This window comes from Lagenorhynchus albirostris, chromosome 19 (genome assembly GCF_949774975.1).
Source record: "Lagenorhynchus albirostris chromosome 19, mLagAlb1.1, whole genome shotgun sequence".
Lineage (NCBI taxonomy): Eukaryota > Metazoa > Chordata > Mammalia > Artiodactyla > Delphinidae > Lagenorhynchus > Lagenorhynchus albirostris.
This window is the reverse complement of record NC_083113.1, coordinates 13,497,936-13,522,431: the sequence shown is the minus strand read 5'-3', so window position 1 is coordinate 13,522,431 and position 24,496 is coordinate 13,497,936. Positions and strand designations below refer to the sequence as shown.

Genomic DNA, 24,496 nt, shown 5'->3' with positions numbered 1-24,496 from the left:
GTGTGCACAGCATCTCCTCCCATCAGAAAGTCCTTCCTCATGGTGAGCTCCCAGGCCCCCCATCTGGCTCCCTGTGAACCCACCTATTCATACTTCAGGGCCCGGGGCTGAGCTGGCTGAGGAAGGGTACCCAGACAAATTACGCCCACGTCATGATTGACCATGTGACAGTTTGGGGAAACTGAGGCCTAGAGACTGGGAGGGACTTGCTCTAGTGTGAGGGAAGCCAGAACCCATATGTACACACTCATGCACGTATGGGGAGACCCAGCCCCACCGACATACCCAGAAACCCGCAGGCTGTAACCAGGGTCCTGCTAACAAGGGACAATTTACTGGGTGTACTGGCATTGGTCTAAGTGCTTTCCAATAAGTCATTAATATTCAATGACCCTATGAGACAGATGCTATTATTCTACCCATTTTACAAACGAGGAAACTGAGGCACAAAAGCGATGCAGTATCTCACCCAGAGTGACAGCCAGGAAATGGCCAAGCTGGGTCTTGAGTCAGGAGCACTGGCTCCAGACCTCAGACTTCCAAGCACTACATAATACTGTACAGAAACGCACCCACGTAGACAGGTGTGCATCATGAAGTCAGATGTACATGTGCCCTCATGCAGCGCTCACACTCACAGCTAAGTGCTGTGCAGACACGCACCAGCACACACAGCTTTCCCACTGGCCGGGTCGTGCTCCTCCTGCCCTCGCCCTGGGTGGGACTCAGACAAGGATGTCTTTTCATCCATTTGCCCACTGGCTTTGGAGCCTGCCTGCTGCCTGCCCTCTCTGTGCCCCTGCCCAGGCCCGATCTCGTGGACTTCAGCAAACTCACCAAGTCCAACGCCAACTACAACCTGCAGAGAGCTTTCCGCACGGCTGAGCAGCACCTGGGGCTGGCACGTCTGCTGGACCCTGAGGGTGAGCTCTGCATGGCCCCAGCCCAGATTTCCTCTTGGGGGACTCCCAGCCCCAGTGCCATCCCAAACTCAACCCCATCTGGCTGCAGTATCATCCTAAACCCCAAGGCCATTTCAAATTCCAGCTCCCTCCCATCTCCTTCCCCTTCCTCATCTCCAGTCCCACCTCCTTCCCATCCCCACATCTTCTACTTTCTCTTATCTCTACCTCAGACCCAACCCCATCTCCATTCCTATGTTCAGCTTAACCCCCCTTCCCCATCCTTAATCACCTCCCCTCCAAACACAACCCCCATCTCTTCCTAACCCCGGCCCCATCCCTGAAGCCAACACCATCCCCAACCCAATCTGCAGCACTGTCCTATTCCCATGCCCACCCCCCTCCCCATCCCCAGCTCATCCCTTTGTCTGTCCCCATCCACAACTCTGTCCTCATCCCCAACCCCTTTCCCATTTTCAGTTTATTCCCAACCCCACCCCCGACTTCAACCTCATTCCCAGTCCATGATCTCACCCAATACCAACCCCCCATCTCTGGAATAATGGCCATAATCATACCCCACCAATCCCCCAAATCTGGAATAAGGGTTGCTCCCTTTTTCTGAGCATCTACCATGTGCCAAGCACATGGCTGGGAATTGTATCAGCACTGTTCCCTTTCATCCTCACACTGACCTGGTTGGATAGAAGTCATCAATCCTGTCATAAAGTGATGGAAACGAAGGCTCAGAGACGTGAAGTCAGTAGCCCAGCGTCACACTGAAAACCCAGTAAACAGGACTTTCTGATTCCAGAATTCATGGTCTGAATCATGTCTCTACCTTGCCTCTTACAGTGCCTGACACATAGCCCGTGTTTATTGGATGTCAGTTTCATGAGCTGAGGAAGGATAAGGGCAAAGTATAATGCTGTGCATTCAATGAGTAAATTAAAATGATAATCAGGATTTACTGAGTTTCTCCTCTGTGCCAGGTTATTCTTTCTAATACTGATAGTGTTTCTAGGTGGCTGGCATTGTGACTATCCTTACTGTAACAATGGGGAAACTGAGCTCAAAGAAGTTAGGTCTATTTTATAGATATTCAGTGAGTAAGTGGTTGAGCTGGGATTCAAGGCTGCCTCCAGAGCCTGTGTCCTTGACCTCAAACTTCACATACCATTCATACACTTAGTGTATGTATTTACTGAGCTCCTACTGTGTGCTGGGCATGGAAGGAACAGTGGCAAAAGACAGGCATAGCCCTTGTCCTCATGGAGCTCAAACTCTAGGTAAGAACATAATCACATAAGGGAATATGTAATTATAAATTGTGATTCGTTCTAGGAAGAAATGATAAGATGTTATGAGGAAGAATAACAGGAGGAGACCAGCTCTAGACAGGATGAACAGAAAGGCTTATTTGAGGACACTTAAGTTGAGTGGAGCCCTGAAGGATGAGTGGGAGTTTGGCATGAAGAAAAGGAACAGTGTTTCAGACAGAACAGCATGTGCAAAGGCCCTGAGGTAGAAGGTAGAATAGTGTGTTCCAGAAATCATTATAGAGGGACGTCCCTGGTGGCACGGTGGTTAAGAATCCACTTGCCAGTGCAGGGGACACGGGTTCGAGCCTGGTCTGGGAAGATCCCACATGCTGTGGAGCAACTAAGCCCGTGCACCACAACTACTGAGCCCATGAGCTGCAACTACTGAAGCCCACGCGCCTAGAGCCCATGCTCCGCAGCAAGAGAAGCCACCGCAATGAGAAAAAAACCTGCTCACTGCAAATAGAGAAAAGCCCGTGTACAGCAACGAAGACCCAAAGCAGCCAAAAATAAAAAAATAAGAAATCATTAGAGATAATCTCTCTATGGTGGTTTATATGTGTCAGGCACTATTTAATCCCATGAGGTAGATGCCCACTGGGCAGATGCAAAAACTGAGGAACAGAGAGGTTAGTTATCTTGCCCAAGGTCACACAGCAAGTAAGAATGAGTTCTCCCTCCCACCACTTAATACCTTCGGTCTCTCTGTCAGAGCGCTCATCATCCTGCTCCCTCACTCTCCTTTAATCAACAGATGTGAACATGGAGGCTCCGGATGAGAAGTCCATCATCACCTATGTGGTCTCTTTCTACCATTATTTCTCTAAGATGAAGGCTCTGGCTGTGGAGGGGAAGCGAATTGGGAAGGTAAGAGGAGCCAAGGAATGGGGAGGGTAGGAGCCTGGGAACCATATGGGGGCATATCCGGGATGAGGCTGACCCCACCTTCCTTTGCCGGGTCAGGTCCTGGACCAGGTGTTGGAGGTGGGGAAGATCATTGAGCGCTACGAGGAGCTGGCAGCCGAGCTGCTGGCCTGGATCCACCGCACCGTGGGCCTCATCAGCAACCAGAAGTTTGCCAACTCGTTGAGTGGGGTGCAGCAGCAGCTTCAGGCTTTCACAGCCTACTGCACACTGGAGAAGCCCGTCAAGTGAGGCCCAGCCCGGGGGGAGGGTGGCAGGTGGGGGTGTGGAGGCAGGGTTCCTGAGCTCAGGCCCCTTTAGGTTTCAGGAGAAGGGGAACCTGGAGGTGCTGCTCTTCAGCATCCAGAGCAAACTGCGTGCCAGCAACCGTCGCCTCTACGTGCCCCGGGAGGGCTGTGGCATCTGGGATATTGACAAGGTGAGGCTGAGGATGTAGGGGAGAGGAAGGGTTGCTCTGTGAAGTTGTGTAGGTCGTGCACTGCTCAAGGGGAGCCGTTCACATGGCAGACATCATGGACTGGGTATTCATTCTGATGGTTTTTCCAGCAGTAAAGGGTTCCGAGGAAGCAACGTTTTTTTTCCCAATCTGCGCCAAGGTGCCATAAGTGCTAGGAGTGACCTCAAATAGAGAAGCCAGGGCCATTAAACTGTGGGCAGCTGTTGGAATCTGACTGCCTCCTCCTGCCTCCTTAGGCATGGGGACAGCTGGAGAAGGCAGAACATGAGCGGGAGGCTGCCCTACGGGCTGAGCTGATCCGGCAGGAGAAGCTGGAACTACTAGCCCAGAGGTTTGACCACAAGGTGGCTATGCGGGAGAGCTGGCTGAATGAGAACCAGCGCCTGGTCTCCCAGGTACAGGGCGTAGGGCTTGGCTCCGGGGGAAAGGGAGGGAGGATGGTGCTGATGGCCCTGGGACCAGAGAGAGAGACTTGATCTCCTAAGCAACAGAGAAGTGTTGCATTAGTCTCCTAGGTGACAAATGAAGGTGGGAAGGGAGAATTGGTTTCCTAAGTGTTTGGCGGGGGGAGGGGTGTGGGCCTGCTCTCCAGGGTAATAGGAGGGTGAGACTGGTCTCCAGGGTAACTAGAGAGGACAGAATAGGGAGAGTATTTAATTATCTCTTAAGTGACAAAGGAGGCTGTTATCTGGTGTCCAGCGTAACTCAGGAGGATAGAATTGGTCTCCTAAGTAACAGGATATGGTAGGCCTGGTCCCTAGTCTCTAAGGAAATGGAAGGGTGGGGCCTATTTCCTGGGTAACAAGTTTAGGGTTAGAGATGTAACAGGGAAGGGTGGAGCTGATCTCCAGGGTAACTGCGGGTGGTGGGGCTGGTCTCCAGGGTAACTGGGGATGGTGGGGCTTGTCTCTAGGCTAACAGGGAAGGGTGGAGCTGGTCTCCAGGGCAACTTGGGGTGGTGGGGCTGGTCTCCAGGGTAACAGGAGCCGGTGGGGGAGTTTCCAGGGTCACACAGGCTCAAGGTAACAGGTTGACTGCTGAGGCAACGTGGATGAGTGTGTGTGGCCTGCCCTGCCCCAGGACAACTTTGGGTATGAGCTGCCAGCAGTGGAGGCAGCCATGAAGAAGCACGAAGCGATTGAGGCAGACATTGCAGCCTATGAGGAGCGGGTGCAGGGCGTGGCCGAGCTGGCCCAGGCATTGGCGATTGAAGGCTACTATGACGCCCGCCGAGTGGCAGCCCGGCGTGACAGTGTCCTGCGGCAGTGGGCCCTGCTGACTGGGCTGGTAGGTGCCCGGCGGACACGGCTCGAGCAGAACCTGGCCCTGCAGAAAGTCTTCCAGGAGATGGTGTACATGGTGGACTGGATGGAGGAGATGCAGGTAGGGGCCAGATCGGGGGCCAGTGATGGGAGTGGCATGCCAGGAGGGGAGGAAAGGGTATATACACTGAAAAGGTTGTCAAAGATGGAGAGGGAAGCGGAGAGAGACAGAAAGATGTAAAGAAAGAGTGAAAGATACAGAGAGAGACAGAGAGGCAGAAAAAGAAAATGTGAGAAAGAGAGAAAAATATCTGGAGAAATAGATAAAAATACACAGTAATATGGAGACAGAGCGAGTCAGGGACAGACAGAGGCAGAGAGATTAAGTCGGAGGAAGATCGCGACAATTTGAGAGAAAGAGAAATCAGAGAAAGAAAGAGAGAGAGCTGGAGAAGAAGACCCAAAGGTAGCAAAAGAAATCTAAATGGCTACAGAGAAAGACACATAGGAAGATGGAATCCATGTGAGAAAGAGAGAGACCTACTGGAGATAGATAGACAGATACAGAGCAAGATGGAGATAAGAAGGATGAAAGCAAAGAGACAGAGAGAAGTACAGACACGAAGAGAGACATGGAGGGACTTCCCTGGCGGTCCAGTGGGTAAGACTCCACGCTCCCAATGCAGGGGGCCCAGGTTCGATCCCTGGTCAGGGAACTAGATCCCACATGCTGCAACGGAAGATCCCGCATGCCACACCTAAGACCCAGCACAGCCAAATAAATAAATAAAATTTTTTTAAAGATTAATTAATTATTTTTGGCTGCGTCGGGTCTTAGTTGAGATGTGCGAGCTCAGTAGTTGTGGCGCATGGGCTTAGTTGCCCCGCGGCATGTAGGATCTTAGTTCCCTGACCAGGGATCAAACCTGCGTCCCCTGCATTGGAAGGTGGATTCTTTATCACTGGACCACCAGGGAAGTCCCAGTATTTTTTTTAAAAAGAGGCAGAGACATGGAAAGAAAGAGATAGAGGTCGAGATGGAGACAGAAGTGTAAAGGAGAAAGGGGGGACAGCAAAGAGAGACAGAAGAAGGGGGAGATGGAGGCGTAGAGAGGGAGACACAGTGACATAGACAGAGCCCAGAATTGTGGAGACGATGAGAGATGGAACATCCAGAGAGACAGAGATGGAGAGAGATGATGACAGATACATGGAGACTGAGACAGATCAGAGTTCAAGTGATGGAGTAGAGAAGCAGAGGGCTGGCATGGGTGAAGGCGGGGCAGGGGGCGCAAGTGGCCTAAGGGCCAATGCCAAAAATATACTCAGGGCTGCCCCTACTTGTAGGCTCAGCTGCTGTCCCGGGAGTGTGGGCAGCACCTGGTGGAGGCAGAGGACCTGTTGCAGAAGCATGGACTGCTGGAGGGGGACATCTCGGCCCAGAGTGAGCGGGTGGAGGCGCTCAATGCTGCTGCCCTGCGTTTCTCCCAGCTTCAGGGTGAGTCTGAGGTTGGGGATTGGGGTGGGGACTTTCAGGGCTGGTGCTAATAGAAGCAGAATGTCTCCTGAGAGACAGAATGAAGGAGTGAGCTCCCCATCTTTGGAGGCATCCAAGCACCAACTAGGATCACACTCCATCAGGGATATCACATGGGAAATTAGTGCCTTGAGTGAGAGGTTGGACCACATGACTTCTTCCTGCTTTGAGATTCTGTAGTAATAGTTCACGTTTCTTGAGCACTTGTTATGTGCTAAGCCTTTCACAGCCGATCTCAGTGAATACCATAAAAAGACTGGGTAAGGTAATTATTGTCAAGGCATGTTTAGCATCAAGTGATAGAAACTCAATTTAATTCACTTAAGGAGGAAAGGGGAATGTACTGGCTGATGTAACTAAATGTGCAGGAAAGGATGAGTGTTGCTTCAGGCATGGCTGGATCCAGGGATAGTTCAGTGATGCTTTTAAGACTCCATCTGTTTCTGACTCCAGTCTTTATGTTTGTGTCACTATTGGGCTGTCCCTCCCCTTGTGGTGTAAATCTGGAATCATCCAGCAGCTTCGCAGACCCAGCAAGAGACAGGCCCCTTTCTCTCAATATTCTGGCAAAAGGTCCAAGGAAAGTTTTCATGAGCCCACTGTGGGTCCCGTTCCCATCACTCAGTCAAGCATTATGGCCCCAGGCTATCCAGTGATCTAATTGGCCACATCTATGTGACATGCCCTCCCAGAGCCAAGAGTGGGGTCAGCTCCCTCCAAAGACATGAACTGAGAAGGAGCGGGGTGGGGCGCCGTTAGCAGAAGCAGGGACTGGATGCTGATAGGCGAAACCCAGACTGGCTCTAAAAACGTTCTCATTTTACTGATGTCAACGCCCTCCAGCCAAAGACCACCAGGAACCCTGCTGTAGTCAAACCAAGCTGGGTTTTTTGGTTCTTTGCACACACCAGGGGAACCATGGGGCATCTTAGTAAGAGGATGTTAAGACGGGCTTGTTATAGGATGTGGGCTTGTGTTAGGTGATCTGGGATGACTTAACATAGTGTGTTTTGCTGCAGATTGGATGCTGTCAGGAAGTGGGGGTAATCAGATGATTGCGCATCTTAATCATTTTTATCCGGGTAGTGGGAGGAACAGGATTGGCAGGAGCGGTTCACCTTGGCCAGGTGAGGGGGCGGGCAGGGGGGTGGCCGTTTTTGTGGTTTGCACAGTGACTTTGTTTTGGGTGCTCTCAGATGTGATTGTGGAACGGTCTTTTCTTCGTCCTGCTCCATCCCTATTGCAAAGTGGTCTTGTCTGACGTTGTGTCCTGTGCAACTGTGTATGAATGCTGACAGCATCAGGGCTGCTTTTTTCTTTCTCACTGATGAGGAAACTGAGGCCCAGAGCCGCAGAGCTGATCAGAGAGAGGGCATGGAGGCTGGTCTGTCTCACTCCTTTATCTGGAGCCATGGCCCTTGGGAATCCCGGAGCATTGTTAGGAAAGGAAGACACTGCCCAGCTTGCAGGATGGTCAGGGGTTTCTCACCCTCATGGACTGGGTCATGTCCTAAGAGCAGATGTTGAGGTCTCCTTCCAAGCCCCAGTGCGGACATCCCCATCCTAACTCAGCCCATCACCAACCTCATGACCCCACGAGACACTGTCGGGACCCTCTCCTTCACCTTCACTCTTCATCCTCATTCTTACGGATGTTTGTCAAGGAAGCTCCCTCGGTCTTTTCCTTGTGAGGTCTCGGTGCCTGGTGACAATGCGCCAGCAGCACCGTGGAAACAGCAGAGAGGCTAGTGTGGGGTGTGTGTTGTCATGGTGACGGGAGGCAGCGCTGTCTGATAAGTGGTCCAGAGTGTGGCGTCCTGCTTGACCAGTTCTTAGCTGATCCTGGGCAAGTAGCTTCCCTCCCTGGGTGTGAGTTTCTTCACCTGCAAGATGGAGCTAAGGAGGATGCTGGCCTCATAGAATGGTTGTGAGAATTAAATGACAGTGTGTCAGAGTAAGGGCCAGATACATGGATACTGCTGATGTTTATTATTCAGTTGGATGCCTCCGTATTTGGGTCAATTTCAGTGAATGTCCACAAATGCAGAAATCCCACAGGCCATCTAGGGCAGTGTCTCTCATACTGGTTTTTTTTTTTTTTTTTTTTTTGTGGTACGCGGGCCTCTTACTGACGTGGCCTCTCCCATTGCAGAGCACAGGCTCCGGACACACAGGCTCAGCGGCCATGGCTCGCGGGCCCAGCCGCTCCGTGGCATGTGGGATCCTCCCGGACCGGGGCACGAACCCGTGTCCCCTGCATTGGCAGGCAGACTCTCAACCACTGCACCACCAGGGAAGCCCCTCTCATACTTTTTTGACCCAGTAAGAAATACATTTACCGCATGACCCAGAGTTCACAGGCACACGTGCAGACACACACACACACAGACACACAGAGACACCAAGCCTTTATAAAACAATGCTTCTCCCCTTACCTCTGATATTTTCTATTCATTCTATTCCATTTCATTAAAGAAATGCTGGCTGCAACCCATTAAGTTAATCTCACAGTTCTCAGTCACAAACCAGAGGTCCAGGAGGAAGGTGAAATATTTGAAGACAAAAAAGGAGTTTAGGTCATCACTGGGTTAATAGATAAGGTAACAGAGGATGAGAGAGGGAACCCAGAAGCGTAGCTTAAGAGTAGAGAAGTTTCATCGGTCCATTTCTGAAGGGAAAACACTGTATATTTACACTAAAATATACACATTCTAGGATTCTCTGAATCTCTGTTTCCATTCATCATTCAATCAATAAGTCACCGTTTTCACTAGGTGACTGCTCTGGGCTCCACCCTGTGCTGGGCAGTGGTGGGGACATGGTGTGCTGGAGACAGTCCCTGGCCCTGTCCTTACGGGGCTCCCAATCCAGTAGGGGAGACAGACTGTCAGTGACGGCCCAGAGGGTTCAGAGCTAGGTGAAGGAGTCACAGGCAGAGTGGTCCGGGCTGGGATGGGAAGCAGAGAAGCCTGGGAGAGCCAGAGAAGGCGCCTGCTCCAGATTTGGGGTGTCAGGGAAAGCTGCCTGGAGGAGGGGAGGTGTAACCTGGCATCTGATGAAGTCGGGCCAAGGACTAGGCAGGTAGCCTTGTACCACCCTCTCTTGGACGCCCCCTGGCCCGTGCCCAACCCGGGATCTGCCCCTTTTCCTGGTCCAGGTTACCAGCCCTGCGATCCGCAGGTCATCTGCAACCGCGTGAACCACGTGCACGGCTGTCTGGCGGAGCTGCAGGAGCAGGCGGCTGGGCGGCGCGCGGAACTGGAGGCCTCGCGCAGCCTGTGGGCGCTGCTGCAGGAGCTGGAGGAGGCCGAGAGCTGGGCCCGCGACAAGGAGCGCCTCCTAGAGGCGGCGGGCGGCGGCGGCGGCGCGGCGGGAGCGGCGGACGGCGCCCACGACCTGTACAGCACCGCGCGCCTCCTGGCTCAGCACAAGATCCTGCAGGGCGAGGTGGGCGGGCGGCGGGTGCTGCTGCAGCAGGCCCTGCGGCGCGGCGAGGAGCTGGCCGCGGCCGGTGGCACCGTGGGCCCGGGCGCCGAGACGGTGTACCTGGCGGGCCTGGCGGAGCGCGCGGCGAGCGCGCGGCGGCGCTGGCAGCGGCTGGAAGAGGCGGCAGCGCGGCGCGAGCGGCGGCTGCTGGAGGCGCGGGCGCTGCACCAGTTCGGTGCTGACCTCGACGGGCTCCTGGACTGGCTCCGCGACGCCTACCGCCTAGCAGCCGCGGGCGACTTCGGCCACGACGAAGCATCCAGCCGCCGCCTGGCCCGCCAGCACCGCGCGCTCACCGGCGAGGTGGAGGCGCATCGCGGGCCCGTGGGCGGCCTGCGGCGTCAGCTGGCGACACTGGGGGGCGCCAGCGGCGCCGGGCCACTGGTGGTGGCACTGCAGGTGCGCGTGGTGGAGGCCGAGCAGCTGTTCTCCGAGGTGACCGAGGTGGCTGCTCTGCGGCGCCAGTGGCTGCGGGATGCCCTCGCTGTCTACCGCATGTTCGGCGAGGTGCACGCGTGCGAGCTGTGGATCGGTGAGAAGGAACAGTGGCTGCTCGCCATGCGTGTGCCCGATTCACTCGACGACGTCGAGGTGGTGCAGCACCGGTGAGCGCGCACTGGTGGGATTCCCCGGTCCCCTTCCTCACGCACACAGTCTCGCCTTCCTTGGTTCAACAGTTCCCGTGTCCACTCACCAGGAACCGGTGGTTCCAGTAAAATGGGAATGATATTAGTCCCAACCTCACAGGCTACTGGAGAACAATAAATGACTTAGTATGTGCAAACTACTTAGCAAATGCCTGGGTCCAGGGAGCATTCCATGAGCGGCTGCTATTATTACTATGAGGCTTACAGTCACCTGGCACGAAATTAACCTGAGCTCCTCCAGGGGTGTCCCAGCCTGACCCCTCTCCCTGTGACTCCTACTGCCCTTGCATAGATGTTACCTCCCTAGCTATAAAATTGTTCTGACCCTTGTCACTTTCTCTTCCCTCACCCCACTTCACATTTCTTCACAGCAGTTACCACCATGTGACACATTAGATACTGATTTGTCCGTTGGCAGATTTAGAAACGGGTTGTTAAAATAGTGGATGAACCCTCTGCACCTCTCTCTCTGAGCATGTTCACCCATCCACTCATTCAGTGGGTACTTATTGAGCTCCTGCCCTGTTCCAGGTCTTGGGCTGAGCATCCCTGGAAACCCAGGCCTGGTCCCTGCTGTTACTGTGCCCCCAGTTACCCAAGCCACAGCCTTGGGCATTGTTTTAAACAAGGGAGGACCATGGCCAGCTTAAAACAGATTTCCCTGGCTGCCATGTGGAGGGTAGGTTGGAGGGGGTGAGAGTGGTGGCTGGGAGCCCAGAGAGGCAGCTGGGGTGAGGATTCAGGTAGGAGAGGACAGGACTGGACCAGGGCTGGAGCCCAAGTAGACAGGCCATGGGGGCAGACGGCTTGGGGGGAGCGTTTGTCAAAAACAGAGCCCAGGGAATGGGGTCGGGGGCTGTCCCTGAGATGGAGGCCCAGAGGAAGAACAAATTGGGGGAGATGTTGAAGCTAGTTTGAGTACAGCGAGGACCCTGGAGGAGATGCACAGCAGGCTTTAATGTTGGAGACAGGTTCAAAAGGAATGAGGTTGAAGCTGGAGACAGATGTGTGAGTGATGGGTTCAGGGGCAAGGACTGTGGGAGTGGGTGAGATGGGCCAGGCAGGATGTGAGGGAAAGCTCAGAGGGCCCAGGACAGAGCCCTGAGGAATCTAACATTTAAGTGGCAGGTAGAAGAAGAGAAGCCAGCAAGGGAGCCTAAGGAGGTGAGGTTGGAGAGTTAAGAGAAGAACCAGGGGAAGGCATCTTCCCAAAACCCAGTGAACAGGGCCCCAGGGTCCAGGCCTCTCTGAGCACGTCCATCCTTCTTCCGCAGATTTGAGAGTCTGGACCAGGAGATGAGCAGTCTGATGGGCCGTGTCCTGGACGTGAACCGCACAGTTCAGGAACTGGTGGAAGGAGGCCACCCCAGCTCAGAGGAGGTGCGCTCCTGCCAGGACCACCTCAACAGCAGGTAGGTGAGGCCTGGGGCTGGAAGTTCTTCTAGGTATCCCACACCAGTTCCTCCCATCATCCTTTTCCTCATTCACCAACTGTAGAAATCAAGAACGTGCACTTTCAAATCCCTGAGATGATAAGGGCCATCTAGTAAATTAGCAAAATCTTGAAAAAAATTAAAATACCCAATGCTAGTGGTGATGTGATAAAATGAGGACACAATACATTTTAATGGGGTATTAACTTACTTGTTCAGAAATGATTTATTGAGTATCCACTATCTGCTAGGAAATTTTCCAAGTACTTTTGTTTTATCTCCCCATATCCCAATTTCCATAGTAAAGTTTCCAGAATTCAGAGCTCTTTAAGAATAGCAACAACTTAAATCTTTCCCGCTAGAACACTGCCAGTAGTTCTTGCAAGGTAGGGTTTATAGATAAAGACACAGATCCAGAGAGGTGAAATCCTTATTCAAGCTTACTCGGTCTAGTAAGTAGGAGTCAAACCCAGTTCTGCCTGAATCCAGAACTGGGGCTCTTGATCATATTTATATATTCAGTCTTCCCAGCAATTCTGTGGGGTGTAAATTACCCATGTGAGAGAGGAGGAAATGGGGGCTCAGAGAGGTGAAGGTGGCCTGAGGTCACATGGCGAGTTATGGGGATCAAGCCTGGATTTGTCTGACTCCAAAGACTGTGCCCTTCACTGCTGTGCTGGAAGATCCCAATATCCAGTGATTTCCTAGTCTCTGTAGACTCAACAATCCCAGGGCACCAGGGCCTAAAAAGACAATGACAGCAATAGTGATTTACGGCGTTTAGTGAGAGGATGTGCTAAGTGGTTCAGCCACATGAACTCATTAAAAACACCCAATGAAGTGGCCATCATTATCCCCATTCTCCAAATAAGGAAACAGGATCAGAGATGGAAATGATTTGCCCAAGTTCACATGGCAAATCTGGCCAGAGCTGAACTTGAACTTGAGTCCTTCTGATTTCAGAGTCCTAATTTCTGCCCTTATGGTGTGTCCATGCTAGAGGTGACAGAGAGTTCACAAATGGACTAATACATGAACAAGATATTTAGAGAGTTTGAAGGATTTATGCAGGAAATAGAGTGCCCTGGTAGGGCATAACTGGAGCTTGGGGGTGATTTTAGATCTTGTGGTCAGCCATAACATTTTGAGCTGGGCCCTCAAAGGGGATGAGAAGGCAGCCAAGGAAGGTCCCCCCATCAGGTGGGTGGGGCTCGGGTGGACCTGGGGGAAGCCTTTTTTCTTCAGCTTCCCTGAGAAGGGAGGGCAGCCTGCTTTGGGGCCACCTCCCTGGGGGCTGGCTGAGAAAAGGATTTCAGGATGGTGAGGGCAGAGCTTAAAAAAAAGGGGTGGGCGGAACGAGAAGGATCCATCCACAGGAAGAGTACATATGGGGGAGGGGAGGGAGGGTACAGAGCATTCCAGGCAGGGAGCACAGCCAAGGCAAAGGCCCTGATATGGTCTTCGGGACCATATCAAGTCCCCATATCAAGAGTGGGGACTATTATCCCCACTCAGTAATAGTAGCTAACAGGTACTGTTTTAAGCACTTCACAAACCATAACTCATTGGACTCTCACAACACCCCTATGAGGTAGGTACTGTGCTATGTCCATTTTACTGGCGGGGAAACTGAGGCACAGAGAAGGTTACTAACTGAAGGGTACATAGCTCAGATTTGACTTTGAGCCTGACACAGCCAGGCAGTCTGGCTCGGATTCTGTGCTTATAAACTGGACCATACACTGCCTATGAAAGGAAACTGAGGCCCAGAGAAATATCATCTCTTGCCTGAAGGCACAGGGCAATGCGTAATTTTCCCCATTTATTTATTTTGGAATAAAACAGGTTTGCCTTAGCACCTGGCTTATAGTACATGCTCAGTAATTATTCATTGCATCCAACGTATTATCTGATGTCATAAGCCAGCAGTTCCCACACTCTTTGGTTTCAGAACACTTTGCACTCTTAAAAACTATTAAGGACCCCAAAGAGCTTGTTTTAGTGGGTTATAGCTATCAATATTTACTATATTAGAAATTAATACTGAGTAATTTAAAAATATTACGTCGTTAAAAATAACAATAATAAACTTAGTCTGTTAACATAGCTAACATGTTTTTTTTTTTTTTTTTTTTGCGGTACGCGGGCCTCTCACTGCTGTGGCCTCTCCCGTCGCGGAGCACAGGCTCCGGACGCGCAGGCCCAGCGGCCATGGCTCACGGGCCCAGCCGCTCCGTGGCACGTGGGATCCTCCCAGACCGGGGCACGAACCCGCGTCCCCTGCATCGGCAGGCGGACTCCCAACCACTGCGCCACCAGGGAAGCCCAGCTAACATGTTTTAATGAAAAAAAAAACCTTTCAAAACAAAAAAAAATGTAGCGAGAAGGATGGCATTGTTTTGCGTTTTTGCACATCTGTTCAATGTCTGGCTTAAGAGAAGGCAGCTGAGTTCTCAGGTCTGCTTCTGCACTCAGTCTCTGTCCTGCAGCCTCTGGAAAACTCCACTGTACACTCGGGACAGAATGAAAGTGAAAAGGCAAATAGCATCTTAGAATTTTGATGAAGATAGTTTTGCCCTTGCTTAGATTACATTTTGAGAACCGCTGTTCTAAGCAAATGTACCTGGCAGAGTCCATTTTACACAGACAGAAAGTGGGGCTCGGTGAGATAAGGTGACATTCTAAGGTCACACAGTGGCCGGGTTCTACCTAAGGTCGATGGGCCCTCCACACCCAAGAGGGGTCTCCGTCCTCCTTAAGCCGCCCTGCTTCCCCTGGGCAGGTGGAACCGCATCGTGGAGCTGGCGGAACAACGCAAAGAGGAGGTGAACGCGGTGCTGCTGGTGGAGAACCACCTGCTGGAGGTGGCGGAGGTGCGCGCCCAGGTGCGCGAGAAACGGAGGGCTGTGGAGAGCGCGCCCCGCGCGGGCGGCGCCTTGCAGTGGCGCCTCAGCGGCCTGGAGGCGGCTCTGCAAGCGCTAGAGCCGCGCCAGGCGGCCCTCCAGGAAGAGGCGGCCCTGCTGGCTGTGCGCTTCCCGGCTCAGGCTGCGCGGCTGCATCAAGGTGCCGAGGAACTGGGCGCCGAGTGGGGCGCGTTGGCTAGCGCAGCTCAGGCCTGTGGCGAGGCGGTGGCGGCGGCCGGGCGCCTACAGCGCTTCCTGCATGATCTGGACGCTTTTCTGGACTGGCTGGTGCGCGCCCAGGAGACGGCGGGCGGCGGCGAGGGGCCCCTGCCCGGCAGCCTGGAAGAGGCGGACGCGCTGCTGGCGCGCCACGCCGCCCTCAAGGAAGAAGTGGACCAGCGCGAGGAGGACTACGCGCGCATCGTGGCGGCCAGCGAGGCACTGCTGGCGGGCGACGGCACCGAGCTGGGTCCGGGCCTGGCACTCGACGAGTGGCTGCCGCACCTCGAACTTGGTTGGCACAAGCTGCTTGGCTTGTGGGAGGCGCGCAGGGAGGCGCTGGTCCAGGCGCACGTCTACCAGCTCTTTCTGCGCGACCTACGCCAGGCGTGGGCGGTGCTGCGCAACCAGGTGCCCGCTTCCGGGTTGACAAGGGCGGGGGTCTGAGGCCGCAGGGGATTTCGGGGACAAGGAAATGTATGGAGGAGTATGTTTGCGGGGACCACTGGCTTCGTGGCTTATCTGCTGTCAGCGGCGGTGTGTGTGTGTGTGTGTGTGTGTGTGTGTGTGTGTGTGTGTGTGTGTGTGTGTGTGTGTGTGTGTGTGTGTGTGTGTGTGGCAGGTATCTGGTACGGATGGCTGGGTTTGTGGAGCATCCGGTGTGAACATGTGTGGGTGGGTGTGTAACAGAATTTGAGGAATATGATGTGTGGGGTGGCGTCTTATTTTAGGTGATTAACAGTTTGTGGACTATTCTGAGTAAGTAATGCATTTGGGTGTTCACTGGAGTGGCTTCTTGGGTTTGTAGATTGTCTGGAAGGAAATAAGAGTATGAGGTTGATTGGTGATGGTCAATGGGGTTTAAAGAAGGTCTTGGGGTGGATAACAGAGGATGAAGATTATGGTAGAGGGAATTCAGGCTGAGAGATTATTGGGGTCGGTAAATGGTGGTGGATTAAGTGGTTCTGGGGGCCTAAATTAGCAGATTATCTTCTTATTGCGAATGGCAATTTGCAGAGTCTCTGGAGAGGGTAACTGCCTTTATGGCTTGAGGAATCAAGTGCTGTGGTTATCTGGGAACAGCTAATCCATTTGGGGGAACTTTCTGGGATGGGAACCAAATTTGAGGATTTGGACAAGATGGAACACCCAGTTTTCAGATTGTCCAAGAGTAGGTACCAGCTTTTAGGGATCATTTTATTTATTTATTTGGCTGCATCGGGTCTTAGTTGCGGCCCGTGGGATGCGGGACTTTTCGTTGTGGCGTGAGCTTCTCTCTAGTTGTGGCGCGCGGGTTCCAGAGCGCGTGGGCTCTGTAGTTTGTGGCACACGGTCTCTCTAGTTGAGGCGCGCGAGCTCAGCAGTTGTGGCACGCGGGCTTAGTTGCCCCATGGCATGTGGGATCCCAGTTCCTTGAGCAGGGATCGAACCTGTGTCCCCTGCATTGTAAGGTGGAGTCTTTACCACTGGGCCACCAGGGAAGTCCCTAGGGGTCATTTTAGAAGGCATGACTACCTGTGCTGGTTATCTAGAGAAAGCTGACCCAGTTAGAGGATTACCTGGAGAAACAGACAGGGGGCCCCTGGAATCATGAGGTTACTAAACATTGGAGCTGAGGTGGCCTTGAGAGACCCTGTCTGATCCACCCATTTCACCAGTTAGAAAACTAACCCCAGAGAGGGAAAGAACTTCCTTGAAGTCACACAGGACCCAGGTCAGTCTTCATCAATTAACCAAATATTTACTGAGTGCCTCCTCTGTGCCAGGCACTGTTCTGCGGCGGAGCCCAGAGGAAACAAAACACAAAATCCCACCCTCGTGTGGCTGGCATTCTAGTGTGTGTGTATATATGTGGGGGAGGAGATGATAAACAAGTAATAGCATATATAATATCATGTCAGGTATATGCTATGAAAAATAATAAAGCAGGATAAAGGGATATGGCTGGGGGAGGAGGATGCTATTTTAAACAGATGGTCAGAGACCTGAAGAAAGTGAAAGAGCCAGCCGTGGGGCTATCTGGAGGGACCAGCATGGGAAAAGGATCTGAAGTGGGACCATGCCTGCCGTGTTCAATGCTAGAACAGTGAGCAGGGGAAAGGAAAGTGGTGGCAAGGCAGGCTGGCAGCCTCTCCCTGGTCCTGGAATGAAGCAGGGCTAAACGGAGCATTACCCCTCCCCCATTCCAGGAGATGGCACTGTCGGGTCTGGACCTGCCGGGCACCGTGGAGTCGGTGGAGGAGGCACTGAAACGGCACCGGGATTTTCTCACCACGATGGAGCTGAACCAGCAGAAGATGCAGGTGGCCGTGCAGGCTGCTGAGAGCCTGCTGAGACAGGGCAACGCCTATGGGGAGCAGGCCCAGGAGGCCGTGACTCGGCTGCTGGAGAAGTAGGTCCCTCAGACCCCAGGGGCACAGGGGAGGGGCAAGGAGGCCAGGATTCCCTTTCTTTCCATCACATTTCTGCTCTTCTGTCTCTCTTTCTTTTTTTTCCTTGGCCGTGCCATGCGGCTTGCGGGATCTTAGTTCCCCGACCAGAGATTGAACCCATGCCCCCTGCAATGGAAGCATGGAGTCCTAACCACTGGACCTCCAGGGAATTCCCTCTCTGTGTCTTTGATTTCTATTTAATTCCATATTGCTTTAGATTCGATTTAAATTGATGATCTGTGAAAAGGTAACTTGTGGTCGATAACCCAAAAGCTGCAAAAATGAAAAGTTTCTCTCCCAAGCCTGCCCTCAGCCTGGGATAGCCGGACTGGTTGTTAAAATGTTAACATCTACTGTGTGCCAGGCACTATTCCAAGCCCTGAACAAAACAGCAACCCCGCCCCGCCGCAAAAAAACACAAAACAAACCCCAGCCCACAAGCAGAGTCCTTTAGAGGATTCCCTTCAGCCCCACTTCTTTCTGTCCGTCATTGTTGCTGTTTCTGCCCGTCCTGGTGACCCCAGCTTTCTCCTCTCTGGCATGAGCGAGGCAGGAAGAGAGCCCAACGCTGCTCCATCTTCTGTCTCCTGATGGAAATCACAGCCGGTCCCGCCACCACCGTCCACAGCCCCGAGGCCCCAGCCCCTTGGCTTTTCAGTCTCTGGCGTCTTTTTTCCCTAAATTCATTTGGGACAAGGTTGGAGTTTCCTAAAGGAAAACTTTTATGGAGATTCTCATCCTGAGGATGCAAATTCATGATCTAGCATCCTCCGCTCCAGGCCTGGCCCCTTCCTTCTTTTACCCAGCATTTCTTGAGTGTCTGCTGTCTGCCGGGCTCTGCAGAATGGGAAGGAGGAGCCTGGAGGGCTGTTCTTCTGAGTCACGCCTTCATTCCTTTGCAGTCATTAATGGTTCCTTTCATTCTATTGTTTATTCATTTATTCTTTTAAAAAATGTATTTGGCTGTGGTCGTAGTTGCAGCACGTGGGAGCTTCGTTGCCGTGTGTGGGATCTTTAGCTGCGGCATGCGGGGTCTAGTTCCCTGACCAGGGATCGAACCCGAGCCCCCCTGCATTGGGAGCACAGAGTCTTAGCCACTGGACCACCAGGGAAGTCCTTATTCATTTATTCTTCAGCCAATTAAACAAGTACTGAGTCCACGCTGTGTTCCAGGCCCTGTGTGGGGCAATGCTGGGCGCGCATCCTGGGTGACCAGGACAGAACACGATTCCTGCCCTCATAGAGCTCACATGCTGTCTGACAAGGATGGCCCAGGATGGTCAGGGCCAGGATGGGAGAGATGCAGGGGGCCGTGGGAGCCCTGGGGTCAAACAGGGCCAGGTCCTAGTCCCAGCTCTGCCTCTCAACCTGTAGATTCAGAGCAAGTCACTTCCCTCTCCACGAGCCTCACCTCGCCTGGAACCTGGCCCAGCCCTGCGTGCAGGGCACTCTTGCATCTTGGCACATGAGGCTCAGAGAGGGCAACAGACTTGCCAGAGGTCACAGCTCTTTTCTCACCCTCCCGGAAACAAGGGATTTTCCTCATCCCTAGGACTGATGCTTGACAAGTTGGCTGCTGAAGGCCTGGAGGGATTGAGTCTGGTTCAATTTCAGAGGCATTTCCTATTTCCTGGTTCCTGAGCTGAGTCTTGGCAGGACGGAGTACATATTTTGCTTGTCTCTGGCCCTTCCATCCAGCTCTGCCCTTGGTTCTCTCCGTAACTCTCTCCCACACACTCCATCTCTTTGCCTCCATCTCCCTGTACAACTATGTATCTCTGTTTCCTTGTCTGTCTCTCCTTGTTTTTTCTACCTATACCTTCATCTCTCTTTTTTTCTGCCTCTCTGTCTCTCTTGCTTTCTTTCATTCATAAAATACGTATTGAGTACCTACTGTGTACCAGCTCCTTTTCCTAGGCATTGGGGATACAGGTGTGAGCAAAACAGACAAAAAATTCCTGCCCTCATGGAATGACGTCCTGGGGGGGGGGACAGACAAGAGAAATATGTAACATATGCAGTGTGTTAGATAGTGTTAAGTGCAAAGGAGAAAGTTAAAGAAGGAAAGAAAGCCAGAAAGTGTTGGGGAGTGATCAGCAGGGGTCTTGCTAAGAACGTGACATTTGAGTACACTTTGGGGGGAAGACCGTTCCAGGCAGAGGAAACAGCCAGTGCCAAGGCCCTGAGCTGGGAGTTGCTTGTTCAAGGCACAGCAAAGAGGGACCCCCTCAGCCGTCTCCACCAGGCCTCTTGGGCACTTTGCCCTGCACTGTGGGCAGGAGGCCAGACTGCCTGGGGCTGTGGTGCTTGCTGGCTCCGGGGTGGTCGGGCCTGGGTCCAGCCCAGCCAGTTCACTTAGGCCAAGGGCCCGCCCCTCCTTGCCTCCGTGTGGCTCTGGCTGCATCCATCCATGCCGTGCTCTCATCCCTCTCTCCAACTCTGTTGCAGCCTTCTGTCTGTCTGGCTGTGTCTTTTACTGGGGGCATCCGGCCACTTCTCTTCCTGTCCCTTTTTGGGCTGTCCCTCCCCTGACCCTCTCTGTCACTTTCCTTCCCTCTGCTTTCTGTCTACTGCTCTCCTCTCTGTCTCTTTCTCTGTCTCTGGCACTACCCTTGCTTCATTTCTTCCCTTGTGTCTTCCTATTTTCTCTATCTCTGGGTCTCTTTCTTTGTCTGTCTCTCGTCCAAGTCTCTGTCAATCATTCCCTCTTGAAGTCTTTGTTTCTCTTTATCTCTGGTCTTGTGCCTGTATGTGTTCCTGTTTATCTCTCTAAGCCTTTGCATTACCCCCCACCCCCGTCAATCTATCTCTCCCTCCTAATCTCTCTTTCTCCCTAGGTGTCTCTCATTCTCTAAGTTTTTATCTCTCTCGGTATCTCTTACTCTGTAGGTCTGTTATCTCTCTCTATGGGATTGTGTCTCTCTAAGGGTATTTCTTTCTTTTCAGATATCTGTCTGTCTCTGTCCCTCTCTCTCCCATTCTCTCTCTCCCCCCACCCCGCCTTCCTCTCCCTCCCTCCTCTCTCTTCCTCCCCCAGCTCTGTCCCTGGCTTTGCCCCCACTGATGTTTCTTTGCCTTTACTCCCATCCCTACCTTGCTCTCTCCTCTTCCTCACTTGTACATATGCCCCAGGTTCCTAGCCCTGACAAGCCTGACGCCCTCACAGCCCTACTGCCAGCGCCCCCAGACACAGGCTTCCCCCAATTCCTATCTCCCCACCCCCAGGAGCCAAGAAAACCAACTACGGGCCCACCAATGGATGCAGAAGCTACACGACCAACTTGGGCTGCAGCACTTCCTCCGAGACTGCCACGAGGTAGGAACTCCAGCTGTGCTGGGGCACAGGGACTTCCTTCCTAGACAGGGAAGTGCTCCAGCACCGAGGCGCAGTGGGGGAGGGGGCGCCCCGTCTAAGTGGGTCGCGGAGCGAAGTTCACTTCGCGCCGCCAGGAGGCGTGCGGATCCTGGCCTCCGTGCGCATGCTCCTCAAGGCTCCTCCACCCACGCGCTGGGGAAGGAGGGAGGGGCCTTGGGTGCCCCTGGCAACGGCGCGCGTCCGCGCCCACAGGTCCCGCGGGGACGCGCGCTGATCTCACCTTTCCCCGCCGGAGGTTCGTGAGCAGCTCTCTGATGGGGAGAGAGGGACGGGAGACAGGAGAGGGGTGGGGGGAGCCGTGGGTGGACCAGAAGCGCAGCTTCGGTCAGAGACAGTCCCCGACCAAGCCTTCGCCCCTTTAACAGTGTCCAGGAATCAAGCTCTGCCCCTTTAGAGATGAACTACACAACCGTTAGGACCAAACCAAATCAGAGGTGGTCCAGGTCCCCTTCTCCATTAGAGACAGCCCAGGAGATATGCTGCCTTTCTCTCCTTACCCTGCATTCCATAGAAACTATTCTGCACCCTGACCACATAAGAGATGGCCCCATGAGAGATGGCCCAGTAAACATTTTCCTAAACCCAAACAGAGATGGTCCTGGTCTCATCTATCTACCTGACTCAGGATAATTCGTACCCCCTCCGCGATGATACAGTACTTAAGTTTCCCCCAACCAAAGATGGTTCAGGAACCAGGTCCGAATCTCCCCAATTAAAGATGATTTGATTCCCCCCATGGTGAACCCCCATGTTCTCCCCACACATGAAATGGATAAGGGCTTCCATATACCCCCTCCCAACTCAAGTCCATTAGAGATGGGTCTGGGACTCGAGCCCACTAGAGATGAGTTCAAGAACCCCCTGTCCCCCTTCTTCCCACTGGAGATTATTCTGGACTGAAGTCTTATAAGAGATATTTCCGGCTCCCTCCCATATTTTTTACCCCTGTATAGCTGAGGTAGCCAGGAATCTGAGCCCTTTCCCACCCCACCTCACCCCCTCACATAGCTGACGTAGCCCAGGCCCCAGCCTACCCCCTCTCCCCCCCGCCGTTTGATTTGGCCCAGGAGCCCCTTCCCCCTCTCGTTAGATTGTTCTGGACCAAGCAGCAATCATCTGAGATGGCGCAGGAACACCCCCCTCCCCATTCTTTAGGGAGGGTGATGATTTCTCCTCTACGCGCATCTGGGGCCCGGCAGAGAGGCGGGCACGTAGGCAGGTAGGGGGCGCGCGCGGGCGGGCGCGCTGCCGCTGCGCGGTGGCGGGGGCGGGGGCGCGCGTCCGCCGGAGACTCAGCCGTCACCGCCGCTGCCGCCGCCGTCGCGGTAGAGGGGCGACAGGCCCGCCCGCCCGCTGCAGGGACCGCCCGCCAACGGCTCCGCCACTTCAGGTCTCGGGGGCGCCCAGGGGAGGGGGCTGACGCGCACCCCCGCCGAGGCGGGCGGGGGAGGGGGCTTGGGCGCGTGCTCGCCCGCCCGCCGCGGGAGGGAGGGGCGCCGGCGGCGCGGGGGCGGGTCGGTAAGGCGCAGGGACCCCAGTCCTGGGGAGGGGCCCAGATGCCGGGAGCTGTCCGCGGTGCTGCTGCGGGCCAGACTGAGGGACCAGGTCCCAAGGGAGAGTAGCGGAAAGGGAGGACTTCTAAGGCTACTCCTGGGGTAGTGTGGATTTGCCCTGGGGGCTAAGGGGGTCCCAACCTCTCTAGGGGCCTCTCCTCTGGGTAATGGGGCCTCTGAGATTTGCCCTGGGGTTGGGGGACCCTCAGCCTTTGGAGAGATTCTTCCCTGGTTCTTGCAGAATCTGCGTTAGCCTTAGATGATGGGGGCGAATCACTTTTGCGTGGGTCTGCCGTGGGCGATGAGGGTCTTGGACTTGCTCTGGGTTTGGAGGGCTCTGACACTTGGGAGCTTTTTTCCTGGGTTGTTGGGGACTCTGGCTTTGCCCTCAGTGATGGGGGTCAATCACTTTGGGGGGGCTTTACCTTGATGACAGAGTACCTCTCCTTCAGGGGCTTTGCCTTCCCTATGCGCTGTGGCTGCCATTGGCAAACTCTTCCCTGCTTGTCGGGAATCTGATAGCATTGGAGGATTCAGCATTTGACTTGGCTCGTGTGTGTGTCTGTGTATGTATGAGGGAGTATGACACTGTCCTGGACCCCTGGGGAGCACATGCTCAGGGGACATGGAGTGGGGTTTGGCCGACTGGGAATTTGTCCTTGGCTATGACTGTAAGCCAGAGTCCGTGATTTTCTGTTGTTTTTTTTCCCAAGAGGGAGGAGGAGGATCTTGTGACTGAGGGGGGAGGAGAAAGGGGAGGAGCAAACTGCCCAGGTGCCAGGTTTGGTCATGAGTGGGGAGGTTCCTGCTTGAGGGACGAGTCTCATTGCGGGGGGGGGGGGCTCAGAAAGCAGCCCTGTGACGGGTCTGCTGAGGGTGGCGAGAGGGGCCCACTCCTGTTGCTTGCATTTGGGATGACCGGTTTTGTTGGTGAGTGGGGGCGCTAGAAATAGCTTTAGTTTGGGAGGGGGGGTTGGCTGCGGAGGTTCTGTCTGGTCCATGCTGGAGAGTCTGATGCTAGATTTGTAGCATCTCATTTGGGGTAGACTCATGTGGGGAGCCAGAAGGTAGCCCTGATGCTTGCATTTGGGGGGTTGGCTTTGGTTGGGGGCCACAATGCATCATGGTTTTGGTGAACTGTGGTCTTGGGCTGGATCCTCAGGGCTGGATTTGGGGAGTTCTGTGGGCTCATTCAGGAGGCTGGATCTGGGTTGCAGGGGATGGGTCTACCCCACATTGGAGGGATGGTTTGGAGGGAACTAGACTTGGCACTAGTTGGGAGGGTTTTTAGGGGTTCATCTGGCCATATTGGGGGTCTGGGACTAGATATGGGACTTCACCTGATACCTTTGGGAATGGGTTGGAGATCTTGAATTGGTCCTTATTGGAGGTGGCTGAGACTGAATTGAAGGGTCTAAGTATTGCTGGGGGTGAGGGGTGCAAGACTGAATCGGAAGTGAGTTGAATTAGGTTGGAGGGCTTGTTTTGGAGGGCTGATTTGGCTATGGGTGGGAAGACTGGCCTAGGAACCCTACCTTGGGGCTTAGGGCTTATGAGGAGTTGAGAAGGGCTGCCCTGAGGACAGAGGGCTAAGAGACGTTGCATTCTGGGGACCCTTTCATCCATCCCCTACTCCCCAGGAAAGGGCTTAAGCTGCACACCCCTGCCATAAAGGCCTCACTTGCACAGCTTTTTCCATCCCACCCTTCTCTCCTTCCCCAGTCCTAGAAGCCTAGGCCCTGAACCTGGGACATTGTGGAGGGGATGGGGGGGCGGGGCTATGGCAGGTTGTGGGGAATTGGCTGAGCCCCTCCCCCATCCTGCACAGCTGGATGGCTGGATCCATGAGAAGATGCTGATGGCGCGAGACAGCACGCGGGAAGACGGCCACAAGCTGCATAAGAGATGGCTCCGGCATCAGGCGTTCATGGCAGAGCTGGCTCAGAATAAGGAGTGGCTGGAGAAGATTGAGAGGGTGAGTAGGACCCACTGCCCATGCCAGGTGCCAGGGGCCTCCAGGGAACCCATGTCTCACCTCCTTCA

The 24,496-nt window shown here is 53.9% G+C and overlaps 1 protein-coding gene across 1 annotated transcript in view; it reads left to right on the top strand.

Moving 5' to 3' along the window:
* The window catches only part of SPTBN4 (spectrin beta, non-erythrocytic 4), a 70,362-nt gene that overhangs the window by 15,292 nt on the left and 30,574 nt on the right, over positions 1–24,496 (top strand). The window contains exons 6-18 of the mRNA XM_060129937.1: positions 808–923; positions 2,979–3,091; positions 3,188–3,375; positions 3,449–3,566; positions 3,842–4,000; positions 4,686–4,988; positions 6,215–6,365; positions 9,562–10,495; positions 11,812–11,949; positions 14,753–15,503; positions 17,282–17,484; positions 20,750–20,840; positions 24,282–24,428. Of these exons, the coding sequence (XP_059985920.1) occupies positions 808–923; positions 2,979–3,091; positions 3,188–3,375; positions 3,449–3,566; positions 3,842–4,000; positions 4,686–4,988; positions 6,215–6,365; positions 9,562–10,495; positions 11,812–11,949; positions 14,753–15,503; positions 17,282–17,484; positions 20,750–20,840; positions 24,282–24,428 (3,412 nt within the window). The remainder of the gene's footprint in view (positions 1–807; positions 924–2,978; positions 3,092–3,187; positions 3,376–3,448; positions 3,567–3,841; positions 4,001–4,685; positions 4,989–6,214; positions 6,366–9,561; positions 10,496–11,811; positions 11,950–14,752; positions 15,504–17,281; positions 17,485–20,749; positions 20,841–24,281; positions 24,429–24,496) is intronic.